Consider the following 22785-nt stretch of genomic DNA (forward strand, 5'->3'; position numbering starts at 1 on the left):
AATAACCGGTCAAGTCACAACTGGAGTTGAGCCCAACCTCTTTCACCATTCAATGCTGGTCAAGTCTGTTAAAAAAACAAAAACAAAAAAAAAACCTGCACCTGTTAGAACCATACAGACCATAAAGATTCTCCTAATTTGGGAGGATATTCAATAACAAAATTCAACTACGAACTGATAGTTTTTAAGAGGGGATCTGCAAAAATCAAGGAATTAAGAATGTTAATTTCTTACCCTTATTGTTTTTGAAGCGGTTAAAGTCACTGCTTCTGCTTTAGCATGAAGATCTTATCCTCCATTTCACAGGAAATCTTTGCTCTCAGCAGACAGGCCTCAAATTGTTCTCAGATTTTACTCACTGTTTTACACTCTTTTTGTACGTAAAGGTTTTTATTAAACCCATTTGTCCAACAATCTTTATTTTGCAGGTACAGGTTTTACCTCTTATATTAACTTTTGTCTTTAACTTACTGTTAAATCTTGTTTATTGCTTTGTTTGTCTTGTAAATCATTTTTAAATGAGGCGCTATAAAAATACAAGCAAGTTGAGATGATGATGCAGCTTTTTAAAATCACATCAGACGTAGGTTAAAAGATTTAAAAACCCATTTCCCTCTAGATCAGTGGCTCTTAAACCAAAGAGCCACTTCCACTTCAGTCCTGCAAAATAAAACTATTTTAGAGCCGCGTGTTACATAAGCTTTTAAGAAAAAACAAAACTTTTTGATAAATATTTCCATTTTGAAGTTTTAAAATAAAGGAAAACCTTTTAAAAAAAATACAAATAGAGGATTTCTACATTATTTTCTTTTGGATGTTTATATTTATGGGAAACAAATACACACACAAAAGCACTTAGTTTCCAATCGGACTAGAAAAGAATATTAAAAATTCTGTATTTGTTATGTCATCTAGATATTTTAAAAAAAGTGTTTCTGAACATTTTAGCCAAATCATTATTAGGTATTGTGCTTAATCAAATGTTGCGGATTGTGAATATATGAAAATGCTGGAAGTATTATATATATTCATATATATACATTGATGTAAATCCACACTTATTAGAATGCACCCCATTCCTGTTAATAATCTAATTGCTGAAAATAAACAGCATGCAAGCAGTTTGTTGATTTTACCTTTCCCTATACAACATGTGTTTCCCTGTGGGGATGTACAATAGTTTCTACCAGAACAGCCATTGTTCAAGTAAAGTTAACTTTCTTTTGCCATTTTTAAGCACAACCACATGGCGTCGCTCAGGTGGAAATGAAATTAGGTATGGCAAGTCATTTGCTTAAAAAAAAAGGTGGCATGCTGTTATTTTCCCCTCAGTCTGCATATTTTCCCACATCACTGTAACAGAAGGTTGGCATGCAATGATGTCTCAACAACTTTGAATTAAAATTAGAGAAGTTGAGATGCTCCAGGATTAGACAAGTTAAATTTAATCTGTAACAATATTTGTAAAAAAAAAAAAAAAAAAAAAAACTTCAGTCAAGATAGTTTGGCAGTTCTGTTCACGAAGAAATTTCATTTTCATTTCATCCTGGTTTAAAAGTCACCAACTGATGATAATATTATGTAATATTTAAATTGCACACAAAATTTGACCAAGTATTTTTGGTGTACTTTCTGGTGCAAATATCTCAGTACACTTGAAATAATACAAAACTAATTCACAAGTACCTTTTCAGCGAGATATAAGAGCTTGTTATAAGTCCACTGGAAGATTACGTCATAACAAGACATTTCTTCTCATATTATAAGTGAAACAATATGAAAGTGGAAACTGTATTTTTTAATCAATATTAAGGAATTACTGACTTAAAACAAGCTTGCATCTTATTGAAAAGGTACTGAGGTTTCACTAGAAACTAAAAAATAGTTACGATTGCGTTTTTTTAAGTGTTAAAACCACCATTACTATGACACCAACACTAAACAGACAAATCCCAGAAATAATAATAATAATAAAAAAAAGAGAGACAAGCTGTAGTAAAAAAAAAAAAAGCAATTTATTAAATCAAGCAGTTTTCACGTCTTCAGAATGGAATGATATGAAAGATCTTAAGTTGAGATTCGGTCTCCTTTGGAGATGAAAAAGGCAAAAATGAATAAAAGCAGACATTTTAAAAAACTCATAATGAGTTGAAAGTGCTCAGTCCCAGCCCAGCTTTTATTGCAGCAGAATGGGAGAGAAGGCCTGGCTCAGACAGCTCCAGGTCTGCGCAAGATGCTAACTGCAGACCAGGTTTACATTTCCTCATCAACTGTTCATTGGCAAGACACTAAAGGAGGACACTGCTCACAGAAAAAGACCAATGTGCCGACCTTTTACAGTAGAAATAAAAAAAAAAAAACAAAAACACAAAACGACATCAGCAGCATGCTCACCCTCCCGCTACTCAACCAAGAAATGTGTGTGTCGCTCCTTGCCGTTTGCTTTGAGTGTGGCGAAGCCGAAGTGGAGGAGTGTTGGTCGGAGTGGTCAGCACAGGCAGTCTTTGAAGATCACAGCTGACGGGTGGAGCGGTTCCAGCAGTCGTTCTGCTATAGCTTGATGGTGCCAGTGGGCAAACTACTGTTACACAGTCTGTAGTAGCGAAGGTCGTTCACCAGCCTCTGCACGCTTTGAGTGAAGGAGGGCAGGTCCTGGAGTAAAGGTGGGAAACAAATTCATTAACAGATGGACTCGTGTCGAATTAGCGCTTTAAGGATACAAAAACTCAACTCAAAAGTGTTTTGTCCTCTAAAAGGCCCTTTTTATGTGACAAAAGGAGGATTTCCTGAAGTGGAATGCAATGCTCGACACATATCTTGGTGTTAATGAACGATGGAAAGACAATGCCTTGATGTTAGTTGGTGTTTTCAATTACAGTCCTGCTGAAAGTGAAGAACGTAGGAGGAGCTGCTGGTTCAAAAGTGTGAACATGTGACATCCCGAGGTGAGAGTGAAATGTTAATATGGTGTTTAATTAGCACCTTATTTTTGAAATACTTTTCAGTACGAAAAGGGTAAAAAAGGCAAGAAAACAAATATCTGCCACACTTTCACAAATTCATTTGTATAAAACAAAACAAGACTAGAAAAGTAAACTACATCAGTGAAACACTGAGGTTTGTGGCTACAGCAGGAGAAAAAGTGGAACAAGGGGTGTGGATATTTTGTTAAGATGTCCTATTCACTTAAGAAACAAGATAACAGGATTTAGGATTTATTTATATTTACAAAGATCAATGATAAATGATGAGAACGTTGAGCATGAATCAGAGATGTTCTATCTGGATTTCCATGAATGTAGATGTTTGTTAAAGTGCTGAGTGTTTTTTAATCACATGCAGTTATTTGAAATGGTTACAAGCTAAGATGGGGAAGAAAAAACAAAAAAACTTGTTTATTCATCACTGTTATCAAAACCACCTTCATTATGCCCCATTCTAAAGAAAATGTGCATCAGAAAGTGGTGAGTTAAAGTGATTTTATCTTAAAAAAAAATAATTTTTTTTTACCTGTTCCAGCTTGAAGTTGCGTGCGAGGACGGCCCGCTGATTGCTGTCCACACCTTGACAACCGTTCAGGAACTGCGGCATGAAAACCGAGTAGAAGGCATCGAAGTCAACAGAGGCCATGTTGTAAATGGCCAGCGTCATTTCCTCCTGGAGGAGGTCGTGACTTTTGTGCAGAAGGACTTGGAGGAGCACGTTGATGAAGTGGAAGAGCATCGAGGTCCGGAAAAGCTTCTGGAGATTAAAAACAATAAAATATATAAATATACTATCAGAAAAAGAGTTATAGAAGACTGTGTTTTCCATTGTTTGAATATTATTCAAGTTTTACTTCTCTTGGATATTCTCTGTGTGTTTTTTGTTACTTAAATATGTAAAAGTTGGAAGAAAAGCTGGACGTACTCTGTGGTACAACTTGTGCTTGCTGTTTAGCGACTCCAGGTACGACAGATTCTGCTTGAAGATGTGGATATCAGTTTGCAGGAAGGACTGTCCAAAAGCCTGACGAGATATTTCAGCAGAGGAACAGGAAGTCAATCAGATGCAAATGATGCTGAATAAACTCAAATCCCTAAAATTCAATCTCTTCTTTTAGTTGCTGTACTGATTAATGGGATTTTACACAAACACACCTGCATGGCTGCCGTGAACTGGGCCTCATTCTCCATGGTGTCGTCAACGCCTCCTTTTTGCACACTCGTCAAGACTGAGGTTTTGAAGAAGTACCTCCAGTTTTGGTGAAGTATTTGGTAAAGCAACTCAAACATTTCTGCCTTGACATCTGGCGAGGATCGCTGAGCAAGAGAAATCAGAAACATAGTCAAGTCATCAGGTCAAGGATTTGTTTTTACCTCCATTATCTACTATGAGACGTTGCCTGCTGCTCCAGGACTTCAAAGAAGAACGACGACATTTTCATCCAATAAGGTTTTAAATATATTCAGTTGACCCTCAGAGCATTTTTAACCTTGTAACTTTCACTCTGAACCCATTTTGGTTAAGTAGAGGAAGTCATCTTCACCGTTACAAACAATACAAAATACCGTGTGCTCATGACGTAGCTCAAACAACTGATGGATATCTTGAGCAACAAAATAATCTAAACTACCAAGTAACAGATAGCCACTTTATTATATTAATCAACATTTTGTCATTTTGACAGGATTAGTTACAATCCTGAAAAACAATCTGACAAACACAGCAGGCTATGATCAGCCACTTTATTAGGTACATAAAAAAAAAATGAAAGTGATCAGCCAATCATATGACAGCAACTCGATCCATTTAGATGTTTAGATGAAACTGAGTGTCAGAATAAGAAAGAAGAGGGATTGAAGTAACTTTGAAGGTGCAAGTTGCAGATATGTGAACAGAAACCGCCTCACTGGTGCAGGAGGTAAGAGAACGGGCGGGATGGTTTGAGGTGATACAAACAAGAAATTGTAACAGGTTTCTAACCACTTGTTGCAACTGAGATATGTGGAATACCGTCTCTGAGCCCACGACAAGCAGAAACCATGAAGCAAATTCTAAACAAAATCATTTTTATTTTCTTGTTTTTACTGGTAAATTATTTTTAAATTCTAGTCAAAATGTATAAAACAATTAAAAGTCAGCAGAATTCAGCTTTTTTTTTTTTTTTAAACATTACGTTTGGCATTGTTAAAGAAAATTATGCCCCCTGGTGGTTCTGAAACCTGGTGCAACAGCACTGCTTCGCTTTTCTCACTTCCAATTTAGTTTGGACAAAATGATGTACTAATTAACAGCAACGCATTGCAAAAAAAAAAAAAAAAAAAAAAAAGAGTAAAAGTCAAGAGTGACTTTTTTCCCCAAATACCAACTGACCTCTGCCACCACTGGGTAGACCTGCTCCATGCACAGTGACAGGATGCTGGGCAGGAAGGGCTTGAAAGCTTGACCGGGTTCTTGCACCACCACCTGCAGAATTTTCAGGAACTTCTGCACCACCCTGCATCCGGCGCTGCCTTCCTGCAAGATGCTGGCAGCCAGCTGCTCCCTGAGGAAGCATCGCATCAGGTCACTTAACATTTCCAATCAAACGGGATTGGTATTCGTCATCTCCCTGACAACAACTGATACGGTTTTATTTTTTGAACAAAAACTGATGTTAATTTTCATTTCTACCTCGTGAACATGCTGAGGAAAGTGTGAATGATCTGCCCTGTGAAAGCAACACCCATTTGGACTCGCAACGCTTGAAACAGAGTCAAGAAGAAGGCCAGCATCTCGTCCGTCACATCTGCAACAGAAGAAGAGATGATTACAAAAGCAGAAGTCGAAGAGCTTAAAAGAGGTTAGTGAAATTATTTTTTAGCATTACTTTCACAACACTTCATCATGGTACTTGTCTTAGTATGTCTTTTACAAGCCAATTCATAGAGTTATTATAAACTTGGTTCATAATGTTTAGCTGGTGAAATATGTACGTTAATTCACTTAAACTTGGGTAAGCAGAACTTAGAAGCAGCTATTGGTAAAAAGTGACCGACGGCTGCATATATTTAAGTGTTTTAATAAACAAATAGTTCATTTGCATGAAGTTTGAATAAAAAGTTTTCTGCAAACGCTACAAATATTAAGATGATTTAAACAAAAACCACTTTAAACAGCTAAACTACATAGGATACTGTATATCCGAAATACGAGGAGGCATCCACTGGTTGTGCATGTATACCATGGTTGGCATGTACACAGAGTAATTCAACCCCCAAAACACACCAGATTCAAACGTTCGCATGGTGTCAGCAGAACTAGACGGTGAGGATTAAAATCGGTCATTTTTGCGAGCCAACGGTCTTTTCTTTACAGTCGTCAATTATTTTTGTTTGAAACCACGTTTGACCAACACACCTGGCTGCTGAATGAAAACCGGGAACAGGTTAAGAGTCACTTGGACCGACTCCTGAAGACTCTGGTAACAGATCTGACGAGATTTTGTGGATTCACTCGAAATGCTGTCGACTATATCCCTGAGCACAGATAGGGTCTGCTGTATCACCGCTTTCACTGCAGAGGAGGCGACAGTAGGGAGAAAACGTTAGAAGGATGAGTCACTTTCTAACAGAAAGCAACAGAGCAATGCGGGAGATACACCGACCGTTGTCCAGGCCCGGCTGTCGTGGACTAATGTTCACCGTTCCTCTTAAAATGCGGTATTCCCGAGTGAGCGCGGCCACGAGGCTGGCGTGGCTGTTGGAGCGCGTCTGCCACTGCTGCTCGCTCTCCGGTAAGTTTGGCCACGGGAGCAACAGCATGTTGGACAAAGCTCTGCAGACGAGCATGTGAGCCTGGACCAAAACACAGACAGACGCGTTGGTTATTTCAGTTCCTGAAAAGTTTTATATATATAAAAAAAATGTTCCATCGTTTAAAACCCAGAAATAAAACAGTCAACTATAACCTGCAGCCGTACGAGACGCAGAAGACGGTTTCCAAAACAAATGCTGTAAAATATGAAAATGACGTTATACAGATGCTACATAAAATGAGCTAAGTTTACCTCTTGGGGAAGTCTTTGGCTCTGGTTCTCTGTAGTAATCCGGTTGAAGATGTTCTGAATGGCCGGCAAAGTGACCAGAAACACCGGCCTCACTGTGGCAGTGATGGAAACCATCAGATGGCAGGCAGAGAGCAGCAACTTCTCAGGTACCTGGATTATAAAGCGTAGTGAAAATTAGAAAACATTTGTAAGCAATAGCTCACAAGAGTGTTTACTCCAAATGAGTTTTTTGTAGGAAGGGAAATTGTTCATTTTTAAACCTAATATTGAGATAAAGAATTAATTTTACACATCCTCCGACAGCTGCGTTCAACTTCATTTGCGCCTTGGAATAAAAAAAATAAATAAATAAATAAAAAAAAAAATCTTATTTTGGTTTGATTTCACAGCGTTTTTGTTTTTCGTCAGGGACTGGCTCTACCACTTTCACTTCCGATTGAAAGATTGACAAAAGGGCCGAGTTAAAGAGTTAAGGTTGGCAACAAAAAAAAAACACCTGATCCTGTTCTACAGCCTGAAGTTTACAAAATCAGAGAGCGACTGCGGAGATTAAACATGAGATAGCAAAAAGGAAGGCGAGTATGACTACAAAATGATGAAACATATACAGTAAAGGACATAAACATTTTGTTTTTTTTTGGCTGTTGTTAGAGAAACATCAACAACAAATTCCCAAAACTGGAAGACCCGGTAAGCGGAGCACCTCTAGTCATTTTTTTAATGTGTTAAGGTTCAAACTCAGGTTGGTAGTTGTGACACATTACTTCCTCGTTAGCAAACCACTGTTGCAACATGAAACTGCTTCAGCTATTATTATTAGAAATAACTGTAAACATATACACACACCAACATAAGAGACTCCAGATCCAACATAGATAGGAATGACAAACAACATTTTGTAATTAAAATCACCTAGTGAGCGTAATCGTGACTAATTAGTAATGTAATTTATAAGTTGCTAGTATGCATTTCTATACACAATAATGCTGCTGTTGTAGCTGGTAGATTTACCAGCCTGGCATGTGACGTTGCCAGCTGATGTGTTCCAGGAACAACTAACCGCACCAGTTTCCTCTTCCCCAACACTGTTACAGTTAAAATGCACGGTGATTAAAAATCTTTCTGAAAAATCTCATATTTGACAGCAGTTTATTTTCGTCATAAGCTGCGTTATTCAAACCCATATCCTTCCTCATAATGCATTTAATACATGGCTGACAAAATGAGTAAATCTCCAAGGAGACGTTGCAATTTGCATCGATTCTCAAACGGTTCACTTTAAGGACTTTAGAGAGGTCTTATCCTCTTACTGAGACTTTAAAGTGTGTCAGTGACTGGAGATTTAACTGTGGTACGACGCACATGCTAACACACTAAACCCCCTACTCCACCAGATGCTGCACACTGTTGACCAGCTTGCTAAAAGAAGATTCCTATGCTTTTCTCTCAGTTACAAAGGTCTAAACCAGGGGTCTCATTCTCGCGGCCCGCGGGACGATTTTTTGCGGCCCTCACCCTCATGTTAAAGTATAATATTAGTGCGGCCCTCAGGGAGAGTGGACCTCTGAAGGAGCCCCAGCTGTTCCCACTGTTCCTCATCCTTGCTGACATTCTGTGCTAGATTAAGCTACACCGACTTAATGCACACTATGCTTGTAACAACAGTGCGTCAAAAGCGCCGCACGGTTGCAGCGCTTCAGTGCGACCGCGGGGCGCGGGGAGGGGGGCTTCCCCCACCTCCCTTGCGGTCGCTATTCCGGTATCTTCTACCATCAACAAATGCCACGATCAAACACAGAGACAGGCGGCTGCTACCGGGCTGCCCGTCGTCCGCCTCACCGCTGCAACCAATAGAATCGAAAATGACGTCACGCGTCGAGACGTTCTCCGTGCGTCGCTAGCTAGCTAAACACTTCTATGAAACGTGAAACAAGAGCAACGCCAAGTGAAATAAAGTAAATTTTGTCACACCCTCATCATGTCTTTGTCAAAGCCTGCAGTGAAGAGAAAGATAAGTGAGGAGCACAGACAATTTCAGCAAAGGTGGGAGACGCAGTATTTCTTTGTGGAGCACAGGGGCATCCCGACATGCCTTATTTGCGCTGAAAAAGTTGCAGTGCACAAGGAATACAACCTGAAACGTCATTATTCAACTAAACATGCTGATGAATATGCAAAATACCAGGGGGATGAGAGAGCCAACCAGGTTGCCAGCCTTAAAACATGCCTAGTGAGGCAACAATGTTTCTTCAAGAAAGCAACCAAAGAGAATGCTGCAGCAGTCGAAGCCAGCTATATGGTTAGTGAGATGATTGCCAAGGCTGGAAAACCATTCACAGAAGGAGAGTTTGTAAAAAAATGCATATTACAGGCTGCAAGTATAGTTTGTCCGGAAAAGAAAAGTCAGTTCAGCAACATCAGCCTTTCTGCCAACACAGTGGCAGAGCGCATTTCTGACCTGTCAAGTGACATTTATCATCAACTGTGTGAGAAAGCCAAATGTTTTGATGCATATTCAGTTGCTCTTGATGAGAGCACAGACATAACTGACACTGCTCAGCTCACAATTTATGTCCGTGGTGTTGATTGCAATTGTGAAGTGACAGAGGAGTTGCTCAGAGTAATTCCAATGCATGGCCAGACCACTGCTCATGAGATATTTCACCAGCTGTGTGATGCCATTGAGAATGCAGGTTTGCCATGGAATAGGTTTGTTGGAATAACAACTGACGGAGCGCCATCAATGACGGGGAGGAAAAATGGAGTGGTGGCACTTGTTCAAAAAAAAAACTTGAGGAGGAGGGTGTAGAAGAGGCCATTGCTCTGCACTGCATTATCCACCAGCAGGCCCTTTGCAGCAAATGCCTGAAGTGTGACAATGTGATGTCTGTTGTTGTGAAATGCATCAACCACATCAGATCCAGGGCTTTAAAGCACAGGAGGTTCCGTGCTTTTTTAGAGGAATTGGAGTCAGAATATGAAGATGTGCTCTATTTCACTGAGGTACGTTGGCTCAGCAGGGGAAATGTATTGAAAAGATTTTTTGATCTGAGAGAAGAAGTGAAAGCCTTCATGGAGAAGGATGGGATGGCTGTTCCTGAGTTGAATGATCAGAAATGGCTCATGGACTTAGCTTTTCTTGTCGACATCACACAGGAGCTGAATGCACTAAACAAGAAGTTACAAGGCCAGGGGCAGCTTGTCAGTGCTGCCTATGACAACGTGAGAGCATTCTCCACAAAACTTGTATTATGGAAAGCCCAGCTCTCTCAGACAAACCTTTGTCATTTCCCAGCATGTAAGGCACTTATGGATGCAGGCACACCATTCAGTGGTGAGAAGTATGTTAATGCTATTTTGAAGCTACAGAATGAATTTGATCACAGATTTGGAGACTTCAAGAAGCACAGAGCCACTTTTCAAATTTTTGCAGACCCCTTCACCTTTGATGTGCAAGATGCCCCTCATGTGCTTCAGATGGAGCTTATTGACCTGCAATGCAACTCTGACCTCAAGGCCAAATTTAGGGAGGTGAATGGAAAAGCAGACAAACATGGGCAATTTTTGAGAGAACTGGCCCCCAGCTTCCCCAAGCTTTCCCGAATATTCAAGCGGACCATGTGCCTTTTTGGAAGCACATATTTGTGTGAAAAGTTCTTCTCCACCCTGAACTTTAACAAGTCCAAGTACAGGTCGAGACTTACTGCTGATCATCTTCAAGCCATACTGAGGGTCTCAAGTGCCTCCTCTCTCAAGCCAAATGTGGCACGGATATGTGAGAGGAAGCGTTGTCAAGTCTCTGGCAGCAAGGAGTAAAGCTGAAGAAGCTATGTTCTGAAGAACAGTTCATGATCTTCATTCGTTCCATTAATGTGTTCAGGAAAGTTCATGTATTGGAGAAATCATTAAATGTTGATGACGTTTGAGGATATTTTGTTAATGTTTTTTGTGGAATCCTTCATGCGGCCCAGCCTCACCCAGACTTTGTGCTCCAGCGGCCCCCGGGTAAATTGAGTTTGAGACCCCTGGTCTAAACTTTCTGCTAAACTTGGTAGGGCTTTATTCTACATTTTACTAAGCCTTATTAAAAATTAAGTATACAAGGGTAAAAACAAAGGCAATTTAGTTTTTCTTAAATTACCACTTAATTATTGCACAACCATGGGAATGTCAAACTGGTGCTGACAAACCTGAAGCACCATCATAGCAAAATAAAAAAGTCTGATCTGCCACCCACACAAAAAAGGCAACAATCAAATGTGTTCAAATGTGTGAAATGTTAGAAAAAGGTCATTTTTGTAGAATAAAGAGCAGCCAATTGTTTTTGGAAGGACGTGTGTCAAATATTCTCACAAAAAAAAAAAAAACTACATGTATGTACAATCTGGTGAAACATGTAGGGCAGATCAAAGATTTAAAAACAAATCCTTACACCCTTATAAATCTAAAAGAAAGAATATATCCGTGTGAAGTACCTTAGTTGTGATGAGTGGGCTGCTAGCATTTACTGCAGAAGTGATGAGGTTGATGAACTGGCTCTGGTTCTGACTGTGGACTTCACTGTAGAACTGAGTGAGCCAGTGGGAATAGGCTTGCAAAGCAGCCAGAGCCTGCGCATGTCTGTAAGAAAGAAAAGCATAAGGAGAGAATGAAACACTTTTTGGAAAGATCTCGTTGAGCCCTACAGGGTCCGACATAACTGATCAACACTAAAAACGACCAACAAAAGACAGAACATATAAAGAAAGAACACCTTAGGGTTGAGAAGAGAGATATTTGAACATTTAAAGCAGGAAACATGTTTATTATGCAAACTCAAAAGCCTCTCTAAACAGGAACCAACTCCTCCCCCCACCCCCGCCCTGCAAGCTATTGGGGTGGCTTTTCAGCATTTTCATACATTCACAGTCCGCAACATTTGAATTCACGTCATTTTTCACTATTCACACTCGGCTCGGCTTCTCTCGAGCTGGAACGCTGCGTTTGGCAAGCCAGCAGTGCTCGGAGTGAATCGCAATACGACATGTGATACTCACACGTCGGTGAGGTCAGGTTTGAGCACAGAAGGCACAGCCGTCTCCAGGTCATAAAGGCTGGTCTGGGAGCCGTAGCAAGTCACTTCAACCAACCTAAGAGAGGAAGGAAATCATCCATTATATGCCCCATATTTCATAAAAACACCACAAAAAAAAAGATAAAAACATTTTCAAAAGTATAAACCACAACTGAGATGTTGGTACATTCAGTGCAAAAAAAAAGAAGGAACCGTTTCATATGCAAAGGTGTTTATTAACGCTAGCACTCTGACTCCCACGTTATAGAAAACATAAAGCACGCACCTCTCCACCACGGCCAGAGCATCGGCGAAGCGTGCGGCAAACACCTCTCCAATGAAATGCTCAGCTAAGCGTCCCACTGCCTGTAGCAGCGAGCTGAGGTCCCTGAGAGAACAGTGGAGTCTGCGACAGTCATTCTCCGCTGTTATGTTCAGTCTTTGGCCTGAAAGCAAAATTACATCATCGTTCAGTAATGACACTCAAATTAAGTCAACAAACTTCAGAAATGCGCCACGCTGTACGCACTCGAGCCAGTGGTGACGATGAACTGCCGCAAGCCCAGGTACACGTCCAAATTTTCCTGCAGGACTGGAAACTTGAAAGGCAAAGTAGGAATAAATAAGACTTTTGGAAAACGTGCATATGTCAAATTAACAGTCGTGTGACAAAAAGAAAAGAAGTGCTTTTTAAGTATAGTTTAAGGTTTCATCATCTTAGGCTGAATATGCATCAAAACCAGCATTTACAAGATTAGGACAGTACACAATTGTAAGAAAAACACACAGAATGAAGAGTTTGAAGCAAATACACAGTAAAATGTCTCTGAGAAGGAAGTGGGTTAAAAAAGGAACTATTTCAAAGGTAACGCAATTCAAAGTCAGTGTTTTGAGCTGAGTAAATAAGCCATGACCATAAAGCGGTCGCAACACAGAATACACAGCTTTTAATATGCGTCTGTAATCTCAATGAACTGATTGAACGCAACATTTGGCAGGATATATTTAATTTGCTATGCATTCACGCTGTGAATATCTATGATGTATTTGACGAATCTACTTGACTCCAGCTTCACTCCACCAGTAATATTTTAGTAATTAAGATGCAAAACCTAATGGTATGGTGGGGAAATCATGTAATAATAATAATTAAAAAAAAGTGTCAGGAAAAAGAAAAATGCCTATTTTCCTAGATTATGATACTGTGCTTGCCTATTATGTAGTAAAATTTAGTCAAAGAAAAATTCTGAATTGAAAATCTAAATATTAAGTTTTGTATCAAAAGTTCGCTTTGCATTAGAAGTTTAGCAGATGATCCTCCAAGAGCAACTGCATCTCGTTTTTTTGCATCATTCAGATTCACACGATTACTGATGTAGTAATTCCGGGGGGGAAATGCACAGCAGTTCCTTTCAAAATAAAAGCGGAACATTTGGATCAAAGAGGAGATTTAAAAACTTATTCAGGTTTAATTACAGACTTTCCCACTGACCAAATCTGTATAAAGTCAACCATCTTACCAGTGTAGAAAATGCATGGGATGGCAGCAGTTCCATCACCTTGGCAACCACCTCCAGACTCTGACGTAGGTACCTTTGCCACTCCGTCTGTTGCTATAGTGATGGAATGAAGAAGAAGATTTAGGCTTTGAAATAAGGGAGAGATTTGTCTTCAGAGCAGGTCAAAAGAGTTCATGGATCATCGTGATACCACTATACATCTTAAATCTAAACCGTATAACCGATGGAACGGGAGAACGAGGATTCATGACATGCATTTACATTTGTTAAATATTCTTACATCATCATCCAGAGTCTCATCGTCCAGCTCCTCCAACTGGGCCTGGTTGAACCTGAACTGGATGCGATTGAGAATTTCCCTCAGCAGAAGAACTAAGGCATCTTTGTACCTGTCAAATACCATGTGAATGTAATTTAATCACAATAAATAAGGATAGAAACATATTTAAAAGAAAAAAAAATCTGTCTGACTGACGTGCTGTCTGCAGCAGATCGGACCTACCTGTTAAGTACACTTTCTCTGTCAGCGAGTCTGCTTTTTATTTTGGTCGTCAGAAAATCCAAAAACACACTCCAAATGTCCAAACAAGCAAAGTATCCCTCGTGGGTAGGCTGTCGGTTCGAGGATGAGAAGGTGTAAATAAGCTCTGCAGCAATTATTCAGCACGATAATTACTGATGAAACCGTCATTACCTGGTTGAAGGTGTACTTGAAAAGCAGACCCAGAAACTCCACAATTGGAAACTGAGGACTTGACTCGATCCGTCTCAAGTGAACGCTCACAAACAGGCGCAGGAAATCTGTAAACTTTTCCAAGTAACTGCAAGATTACAAAGACTTCATTAATACAAGACGTTCACTACATGAAGAGTTATTAGCAAAAGTGTTCATAGGACCTGATCATATCTTGTCTAGTTAAAACCTTAATGTAATTAATTTGCATTTTGGTGATGGGAAACATAAAGTAATACACTTCTCCATGATTTTTTTCCCTAGCCTATCTCTGAATCTCTCTTGGCAAGAATTGGCTGCACTGAGTTTTATTGAAGGGTATAACAATACATATGATCGCAACACTTTTTCAATTGTCGTTTGAAAATAATTCTGAAAACAATGCATTTTGTTTCCTTCCGCTTGGTCTCTCACACAAATCTCATCAGAGTAATTGACATATGTGGTTGTAATTTTGCAAATATTAAGGGGTAACAATATGTCTGCAAAGCACTATATTCTGTGGTTAGAAGTTGCTTCACAGAATCATCTAGTTTATGTTAATATAAAACCATAGAGCTAGCTGGTCATGTTCTATTTCCCATTCTGAATGCAAACCACAAACATTGTCAAACCACATCAAAAGTCTGTTTGATAAACAATCCTGAAGAAAAAAGAAAAAAAGATGGAGGTTGTAAATGTAAGAGACAGTTAAAGTTGGGCTACTGATACTGAAAGGCTGCAGTTTTTTTTTCCTGAATGTCGTCAATCATATATTTATTGGTTGTTTTAATTCAATATTAAGTTTTTCCTTTGGACTACAACTCTAACACAATTGTGTTGACTTTTCCAAACTTGGTTTAAAAGATAATTAACGAAAGCTGGAGCGATTCCAGGTCACCGTTAACAGCAGCACTCACTAGTGTGGCTACCATTACATCCTGTGCTCAAGTCAGAGGAAGCACACAGGGCTGTAAGAAATTATTAAAAGACAAATATTTAAACAAAGCACAAGAATTTAGTGGGAGTAGATTCAAGTCTCTCTGTTTTATCCATTTTATCTTTCAACCACAGTCTGAATTCATCATACCCTGCATAGCAAATTGCTGGCAGCTTTTACCAGATAACAGCTTCAAAACAAGGGTCTGCATTTTTCTGAGCATACATAAGAAATGATAATTACGCTAACCTTGCTAATTACTAAAATGTTAGCAAACCATGCTTTAGATAGAGTGAAAGCTCCATCTCAAAGGTGATGTAAAATCGGCTCTTTTTTTTCCTTAAAATAAAACAATTAAAAATCACCAGATAACTATGGAAAAAAAATGTTTTATATAATTTCTTCTATGTGTGTTAACTCTTTTATGAGAAACCAAACCACCATCAGAATTGGTACATTTTACCATAAACAGAGAAAGTCTGTCATTTGGTTGGGGTTAGCTTAAAAATAAAAAAAAACTGTCTGTATTAACCATATTGGACCCTTAAGCTTTTTCCCAATGGACCACAGACATGAGGTCAAACTCAGACAAGAAAATAAATGGTGTAAATAAATACGAGGCACTTTTTCAAACAAAAAGACACATGGCTTCAAAGAATCCATGCAGAAAATGACAAAGATAAAGAAAGAGGGTTTTCATAGCTGGACTATCAAGAAAATAGAAGGGAAACAAGTTTTAGATGGTTTTAGAGTAAAACTAAATATACCCAATGTATCTGTGAAAGCACACCGACATTTTCAAACTTTATGCAAAAAAACAATCTGCTTCTGCACTGAGGCATACCTCTCATCGAGTTCCTGTAAGCGGCTCTTGACTGTATGAGCATTGTTCTCTCGCGTCAGCCTTTGCAGAAGAAAGAACGTCTGCTGGAACATTCGCAGCAGGTACTCCTCAAAGTCCATTGGCACGCAGTTCTTTGACACCAGTTCATTGACACAGGTCATGGCAAGCACGCCGATGCGAGCGCGATCCGCCTTATTGACCTCGCTCTGCTGTCCGTTTCGACCCTCCCCGTTTGTCGTTGGCACAGCCCCGGGGTTGAGCGGTCCGTTGGAAGTGGAGGAGATGAGCGCTCCCGTCTTGGCCTTTGTCCGTAGATCGCAGCCGAAACGTGCGAAGTGGAAAATGGATGCCAGCAGGGTGGGCGTAATACTTGTGGACAGTGGGATCCAGCTGAACAGGTGGGCCAAGCACTCCAAAACAAGACAACAGAGCTGATGACTCTCATTGTCCAACGCAGCCATAGGCTGACAAAGCAGCTTTGAGTATTGGCTGCCCTGAAACAAACTGCCCAGCAATTCCACTGATACATTAAAGAAACAAAAATTGGTAACGTTAACTTACAAACGGCTTGATGAAAGACATGTTACAACTCAAGTTAAAGGTGAGAAGAAAAAAAATTCTCATAATTGTTAGGAAACTAACAACAAATCAGGACAATTCACTTACCACTTTCCCTAGAAGTGGGTGATGGAGGTGGAGTAGAAGCAATGACGCTGTGTTTGTCCCAGTAAGTCTCCAAGATACCTGTGGAAAACGACCAGTTCAGTCATTCATGAAAAAGTTACGTCAACGCAACAAGCTGCCTAATTTAAGTGCTTCAATATCAATAATTATTGATTAGTTTTTTCTTTGAAATATCTGGAATAATGCCTAAATCGTGACACGGCCTTTCCTGTTTTGGCCACAGTTTTCACCCCACACTATTCGGTTTTTTATTTTTAAGCAGCTATAAGGCATGGTGATGAAACCTGAAACTGCTGCTACGCAACCAACCAGTGAGTGAGTTGATTGGTTAGCTGGCTGTGAGAGGTTGAGTGGCTGAAGCCTTTCCTCTGCCTACAACCCCCCACAGTGCTGTGAGGTTCTGTGAAGTTATTGAAAATTCTATTTATTGATACTACCCCGGTGTCTATCGCAATATATATCATTATTAATTTATTGTCCAGCGCTAATACAGAGCCATACAAAAGGATTCAGACTTACATTCTGTCACACCACAATTTTACAATCAACTTCATTAAGATTTAATGAGCCGCTCTGTGAACGGCTCGGAGGAGCAGTTTGCTGGGTCTTCTCCTTTTGCAAAAGTTCGGCCATAAAATTAATATACGTTGTCTGTGGTTCTTTTATGTAGGTTCAGAAAAATACCTATCATTTTTCTGAAATGATAGGTACCATTGAAAATCAATATGCAAATACGTTTGATCGTGACAAGTTCATTGCAGCTCTGGCTGTTTCCTTTTTCAAATGATGGACTCACTGATGCTGTGTGTCCAAATCTTGAGTTCTTGATTTATATCCTTTTAAAATCTCTACAACTTTCTCTTTCTGTTCCTTGGTCTTCTCCCTGCTGCTTGTTCATTAATGCACTCCAGCATTAGCTTTTAATGCGAAACCGCACAGTTATAAAATAAAGAATAACTCTGGAGTTCATCAGGCCTAATAAATGCCACAAGTCCACATCTGTTCACAGCTGCACAAAATCTGAATTACAGTTCTTACCGGTCAGCAGTCCGAGCACGGTCGGCACCTGCTCCAGCAGCAGTTTACGCAACTCGTCTTTCCTGGCAACGCTGAGATCTTCCCGAGGACAAGCAAGTTCTTCTGATGTGGTTTTCAACATCACCAAACCCAGCGGAGCAAGAGCCGGCGTCTGGATCAGCTGACGGCAACAATTGGAAAGATTTATTAAATTCTGCCCACCAGCTTACGTCGTTGTCATGCTTGAACTGTACTTGTAATATGTTTAGAAGTTGTTGTTGTTGTTTTTTTAAAATAGAAACACTGAAGTGCTTTTTGCTAAAGTTTCCAAATCAGCTTCCATCTAATTACTGAAAAAAAAAAACTAGCTGACTCAAATTGTGAGAAAATATAAAAGTTAACTTGATGTGAAAGTTTAAGTTACCTTTAAGTTTATGGAAACTTAAAGGTAAATGTGACACTGGTTTTGGACAATTACAGAAAAAATAATGGTAGAACTTCTATTATAAGTGCCTCAGCATATTTTTCGGTTGTTTTTTTTTTGCAAGTTAGATTCCTAACCACATCCCAGTCCCCTTTCTAGATTTGTGTGCGCATTTTCAGTGGCACACTTCCTGATATGTGTCTGCAAAGTTCAGATAAAGATTGAAAAAATGGCTTTAGAAATAGTTCCTTTTTTAATCTTTGGCCAAAACCTTCCAGGTAAAAGGATTTCTTTGAAAGATGGATGGCATTTTCAGAATTAGAATTAAAAAAAAGTAATAAAATCTGAATAAAAGTGTTTTTAACACAGCAGTACACATTTACTCAAGCATCCTTTTCTAGAATGCAGTTACTAAAATGATCAAGAAGCAAAGTCACAAAACGATAAAGAAGCATTGTAAGCTTTTTGAAGCTACTTTTATTACCTGAGCACGCGTTTATTATAAGAAAAACTGTGGCTTCGCAGTGTTTGTCAAAAGCAAACCATTAGATAGCTCACATGCTTCAAACACCGCTCAGCAAACAGAAACCTTGCATCGGCAGGGCTCACCTGAAGGGTGTTTGTGAAGAAGTCGTGGTAGAACATTGGCCAGTCTTGACGACCGATGTCCACGATGACTTTGCAGAGTTTGTTACGGATGAAATACGGCACGGACTTGTGTTGAGCAAGTAGGAGTTTGGGAAGACAGCTGCGAATCTCCATTTTGTCTTGTGAAGCCAATCCAATCCACATTTTGTTCACCAGATTCTGAAAACACACAGCAACAATTAAAATACCCAGCAACAATTATACAAAACAACGAAAAAGAAGAGAATGCGATACTGTTAGCAATGTCTCTTCAACAAACACTGTCGCTGAATTGAAGAACAACGTTTTATGTGCAACTTAGTGATTTTTTATTTTAAGGTCAAAAATTGCAGAGAAACTTGAGGCTCCCACTACTTTCTGTTAATCTTTCAACATATGCATTTTAAATGTTCTACCAATCAATAAAAAGGTAGAAAATTGACCAAAATAGCAGTAGTTGGATAATTTGCAATTTACTGAAGTGACGCTTGTTATAAAACGCTCAAGAACTACAGAAAAATCTGTGCAAGAAGCTGAAACTTCAAGTAGCTGCAAAAAAAAAAAACAAAAACAAAAAAACTTGAAGGATTTAAAGAGTTCCTGTATAGAAGTGTTGCCCAAAATCACTCCTGAGATGAAATACAAACCAAAATGAGAGAATGTTTATTTCTTGATAGGTGGGTAAAAATCCACAAAAATCATCAATCCAAATTAATAAAACAATACTTTTCTGTTAAAACCATCTTCTTTCTAAAACATTTAAATGGAAGGAGACTCTAGAAAGGACTTTGATCTTCCACCTCTGGTACTTACTTCAAATACTGTGAGACTGTACATCATTACATACTCATTCCGAGTATTGGAGAGGAAGAACAAGCAGTGGCGCCATGCTCCACTCTGCTGTGCAAAGTTATTCAACAGCTCTTCTGCAGAGAAAAAAAAGAAAAAAGGAAGTAAGCGTGAGATCTTAGAGAGGTAGATGACTTTGTAGTGCTTTACCGAGAGACAAACTGAAAGTGACATGTTGCAACACAGGAAACGTTTAACATCTTTTTTTTTTTTTTTAAAGGCAGCAAACAAATCACTCAAAAATGAATATCAACACATCATTTGACGTTCAGTTTCTGTAAAAGGTTGCATTTAGGGTTAAAGACTTTTGAAAGACAAATATATGCTGTACGAAATAGTCCAACATCGTAAAACTTTACCTGATGGTTACATGAACTGAGGCCGCTTGTCTTTAAATAAATCAATAAAACATTATTTATAAACCCAATTCATTTTTTAATGTCTCACAAGGGATTCATTTATTCAACGATGAACATAGAGTTACCGACAGGAAATGAGTAGGAGGGATCTATGTGCACCAACGGTTCTCATGGCCTACATGTGAACTACAGGCAACATGACTGACGATCTAAACGGGATATATCCTATATACAGGCTTGGTTTTTTTAAGAATGCAACAAATTTTACTCACTGCACCTAAACTTAGCAAAAGCACGACTAGTAGCGAGATTATCTGGAACCTGTGTGGACACACTAAATATGTTGAGAGTGTAAATTGTTTTTGATAAACTATGGTGAACACTGGGAAAAATTAAGATTTTTTTTGATTATCATGTTCAAGTTAGCAGTAACTGTAACTCAGAAGAATTGATTAAAACACACAAAGTGTGGCGGTAAGACTAAAAGCTGCTTTACGTTCTTTCCAATGACCACACTTGACCTGCAGAGAACTTTTTGGTATCAAGTTTCACATGCTTCTTTTATAGAGAGAATGAACCCACACTAGCAGAGTATGACATTTTTCATGTCAAAATTTGTATTTTTTTTCTTAATACTAAAACTCAAGCTCAATAGTTTTCCCGACTGAGTCAAAACTAGGTATAGATGAGAGCGACTTTGAATTTTATCACAATATTTTGTCGTGTTTATTGCACTGATAAGACTAACCACAAAAGTTACACTTAGTAGTACACTTGCGCTCCAAAACAATAGGCTATTAAGATCAATTCTATCTTAAAAATGCCAACTGAGCATTTAAAGCGACAGTGGAATAATAATTTAGTCTGCAAAATCCTAACAATAAGAGTTTTAGGGGCTAGTAAACATAACCTTTATTCTTAAAGGATTACATATTTTTAGCTCAATTTTGATCTGATAATTGCCCATCTCAACTAGGAACCTTTTACTAGACCATGAATGAACCCGTTACATTTCTCTATAAATTTGAACGTACCTATTTCCCGTTTCCGCTCATTGGTCGTGCAGCTATGAAAGAACTCTGTCATCAGGTTCTCCAACGCACGCAGCGATGATTCATCCGATGCCTGAGAGATGTTAAAAGGAAAAGTGAGCGTTCAGCCAATAAATTAATCTGAAGAGTTTGAGAAAGGAATGGGTAAACAAAAGATAAAATCTACATTCATGCCAGATAAGCTTCTCCATTAAAGTGTTTCTATATATATATATATATATATATATATATATATATATATATATATATATATATATATGTACAACAAAAATCTTCAGAGTAAAAATGATCAAAACGCGCACAATATTAAGCAGAAACATTTATTTGTCCATTTCTTTTGAGGCAATTTGTCAAACAAAACGCACATGAATCAAGTGCTCAGAGAGCTGGGAACCTAACTTCCTCTGCATGTCCAGGCATGCAAATCTAATTGTCTTACTCGCTACTGTGTCAGTTTTCATATTATAGTACTAGCACTTTTTTTTTTACGCAGTCCTGTTGATCGAAAACGTAATATTGCTGCCTTGTTTCCTGCAGTAGGATAAGCTAGGCCCCGTCTTGCAAAGGCGATGAGCCTATAAAGAGCCGTCCACCTGGCAGGCAGGTTTGAATTCCTCAAATAAGCCACAACTTGCTGAAGCTAAGCACTACGCAAAGCAAATATTTTGCAAGACGGGCGTCTTGCACAGTGAAATGGCTCAAAGAGCTGTCAAATTTCACAGAAGTGCCTGGCTTCAAACTGTTAGATGGCACAACCATTCGTGGGATATTCAATCAGGCTGTACCGAAATTATTCAGCTAAAGAGCAGTTTCGGATCACACTTCAAACGATCTTTTCAAAGACACCAAACAGGAAGACAGAAATAGACAAATAACACAAATTAATCTGTACTTACCATGTTAGCCTGGCTCAGATGCGTCCTTCAGTTTACTCAGTCGCTGATCAGTTGACCGTAATAGGCCAACATTAGTACGTTGCTAGTAAATTCTATGCTAACACAGGCTAAGGTGTTTCTGGCTAACGCAACCGCACACCGTATTTATCATGGTGCACAACTGCTGGGTTGGTGCTCTGCACACAGCGATGGCCAAAAATAGTTGCCGTTTTACTTAAAATAACGACTGCAGTGCGACCGGTATATTTACCGTTCTGTAATAAAACCTGCAAGTTAAAACAGTTTGAACGTTGAACAGTCTGTCTCAAAATTAAAAGTTAGCTGCATTGTCGTAGGTCGCCATTTACCGTTAGTTTTTCAAACCGAACAACCATTTATCGAAAACAGAGCCAGGCGTGCCTCTTTCGATCCCACTGAAGTTAAAAAGCATTAATCAGCGTTCAACGTCTGCCATTTCGTCGCCTAATTACCCAGTTGCTACCTCTGCAGCGGATGCGGCTAAAGCTGTTAGCTTTTCTAGAAGGCTGGAGGCATCATTTTCGTTAGCTTAAATGTCAACCGCAGGCATGGTTCCGTGGCCGTTGCTCACGACGAATTCTCTTTACGGTTTATTATTTCGGCTCAAATTAATATTCATATCGAAGACTTATCTTACAACCGTGCAATTATAGATCTAATAGCTCTACACACGTCTGTTCCTGTTATTTCCTTTTTCAAAGCTTAGGGCGGCTAGCGTCAGGTTAGAGTCTGCCTCACAACTTCCTCTTTTGACATAACC

At 39.1% G+C, this 22785-nt stretch overlaps 1 protein-coding gene across 1 annotated transcript; it reads right to left on the minus strand.

The window, feature by feature from the left end:
• Positions 1–1991: 1991 nt before the first annotated feature.
• Positions 1992–22785, minus strand: xpo6 (exportin 6). Its single transcript, XM_015009172.2, has 24 exons — positions 22008–22785; positions 21094–21184; positions 19665–19777; positions 18834–19031; positions 17822–17981; positions 16766–16843; positions 16100–16619; positions 14298–14424; positions 14106–14215; positions 13884–13992; positions 13604–13696; positions 12613–12682; positions 12370–12529; positions 12067–12159; positions 11506–11650; positions 7031–7180; positions 6629–6818; positions 6382–6537; positions 5656–5770; positions 5356–5527; positions 4140–4301; positions 3910–4008; positions 3511–3741; positions 1992–2652 (listed from the first exon to the last, which is right to left on the minus strand). The coding sequence occupies exons 1-24, from the start codon at positions 22008–22010 to the stop codon at positions 2551–2553; spliced, it is 3447 nt and encodes a 1148-aa protein (XP_014864658.2). The 5' UTR covers positions 22011–22785; the 3' UTR covers positions 1992–2550.

Source organism: Poecilia mexicana, unplaced genomic scaffold, assembly GCF_051168715.1.
Source record: "Poecilia mexicana isolate PSO_F unplaced genomic scaffold, ASM5116871v1 scaffold_8, whole genome shotgun sequence".
Classification (NCBI taxonomy): Eukaryota; Metazoa; Chordata; class Actinopteri; order Cyprinodontiformes; family Poeciliidae; genus Poecilia; species Poecilia mexicana.

Bases quoted from the DNA above. Each gene is read 5' to 3' on its own strand.
- xpo6 (XM_015009172.2), bottom strand. The intron at 6,538-6,628 runs GTCGGTGTATCT...CCTCCTCTGCAG, and splicing joins ACAGCCGGGCCTGGACAACG to TGAAAGCGGTGATACAGCAG. The intron at 2,653-3,510 runs GTAAAAAAAAAT...CCTTTACTCCAG, and splicing joins GCAACTTCAAGCTGGAACAG to GACCTGCCCTCCTTCACTCA.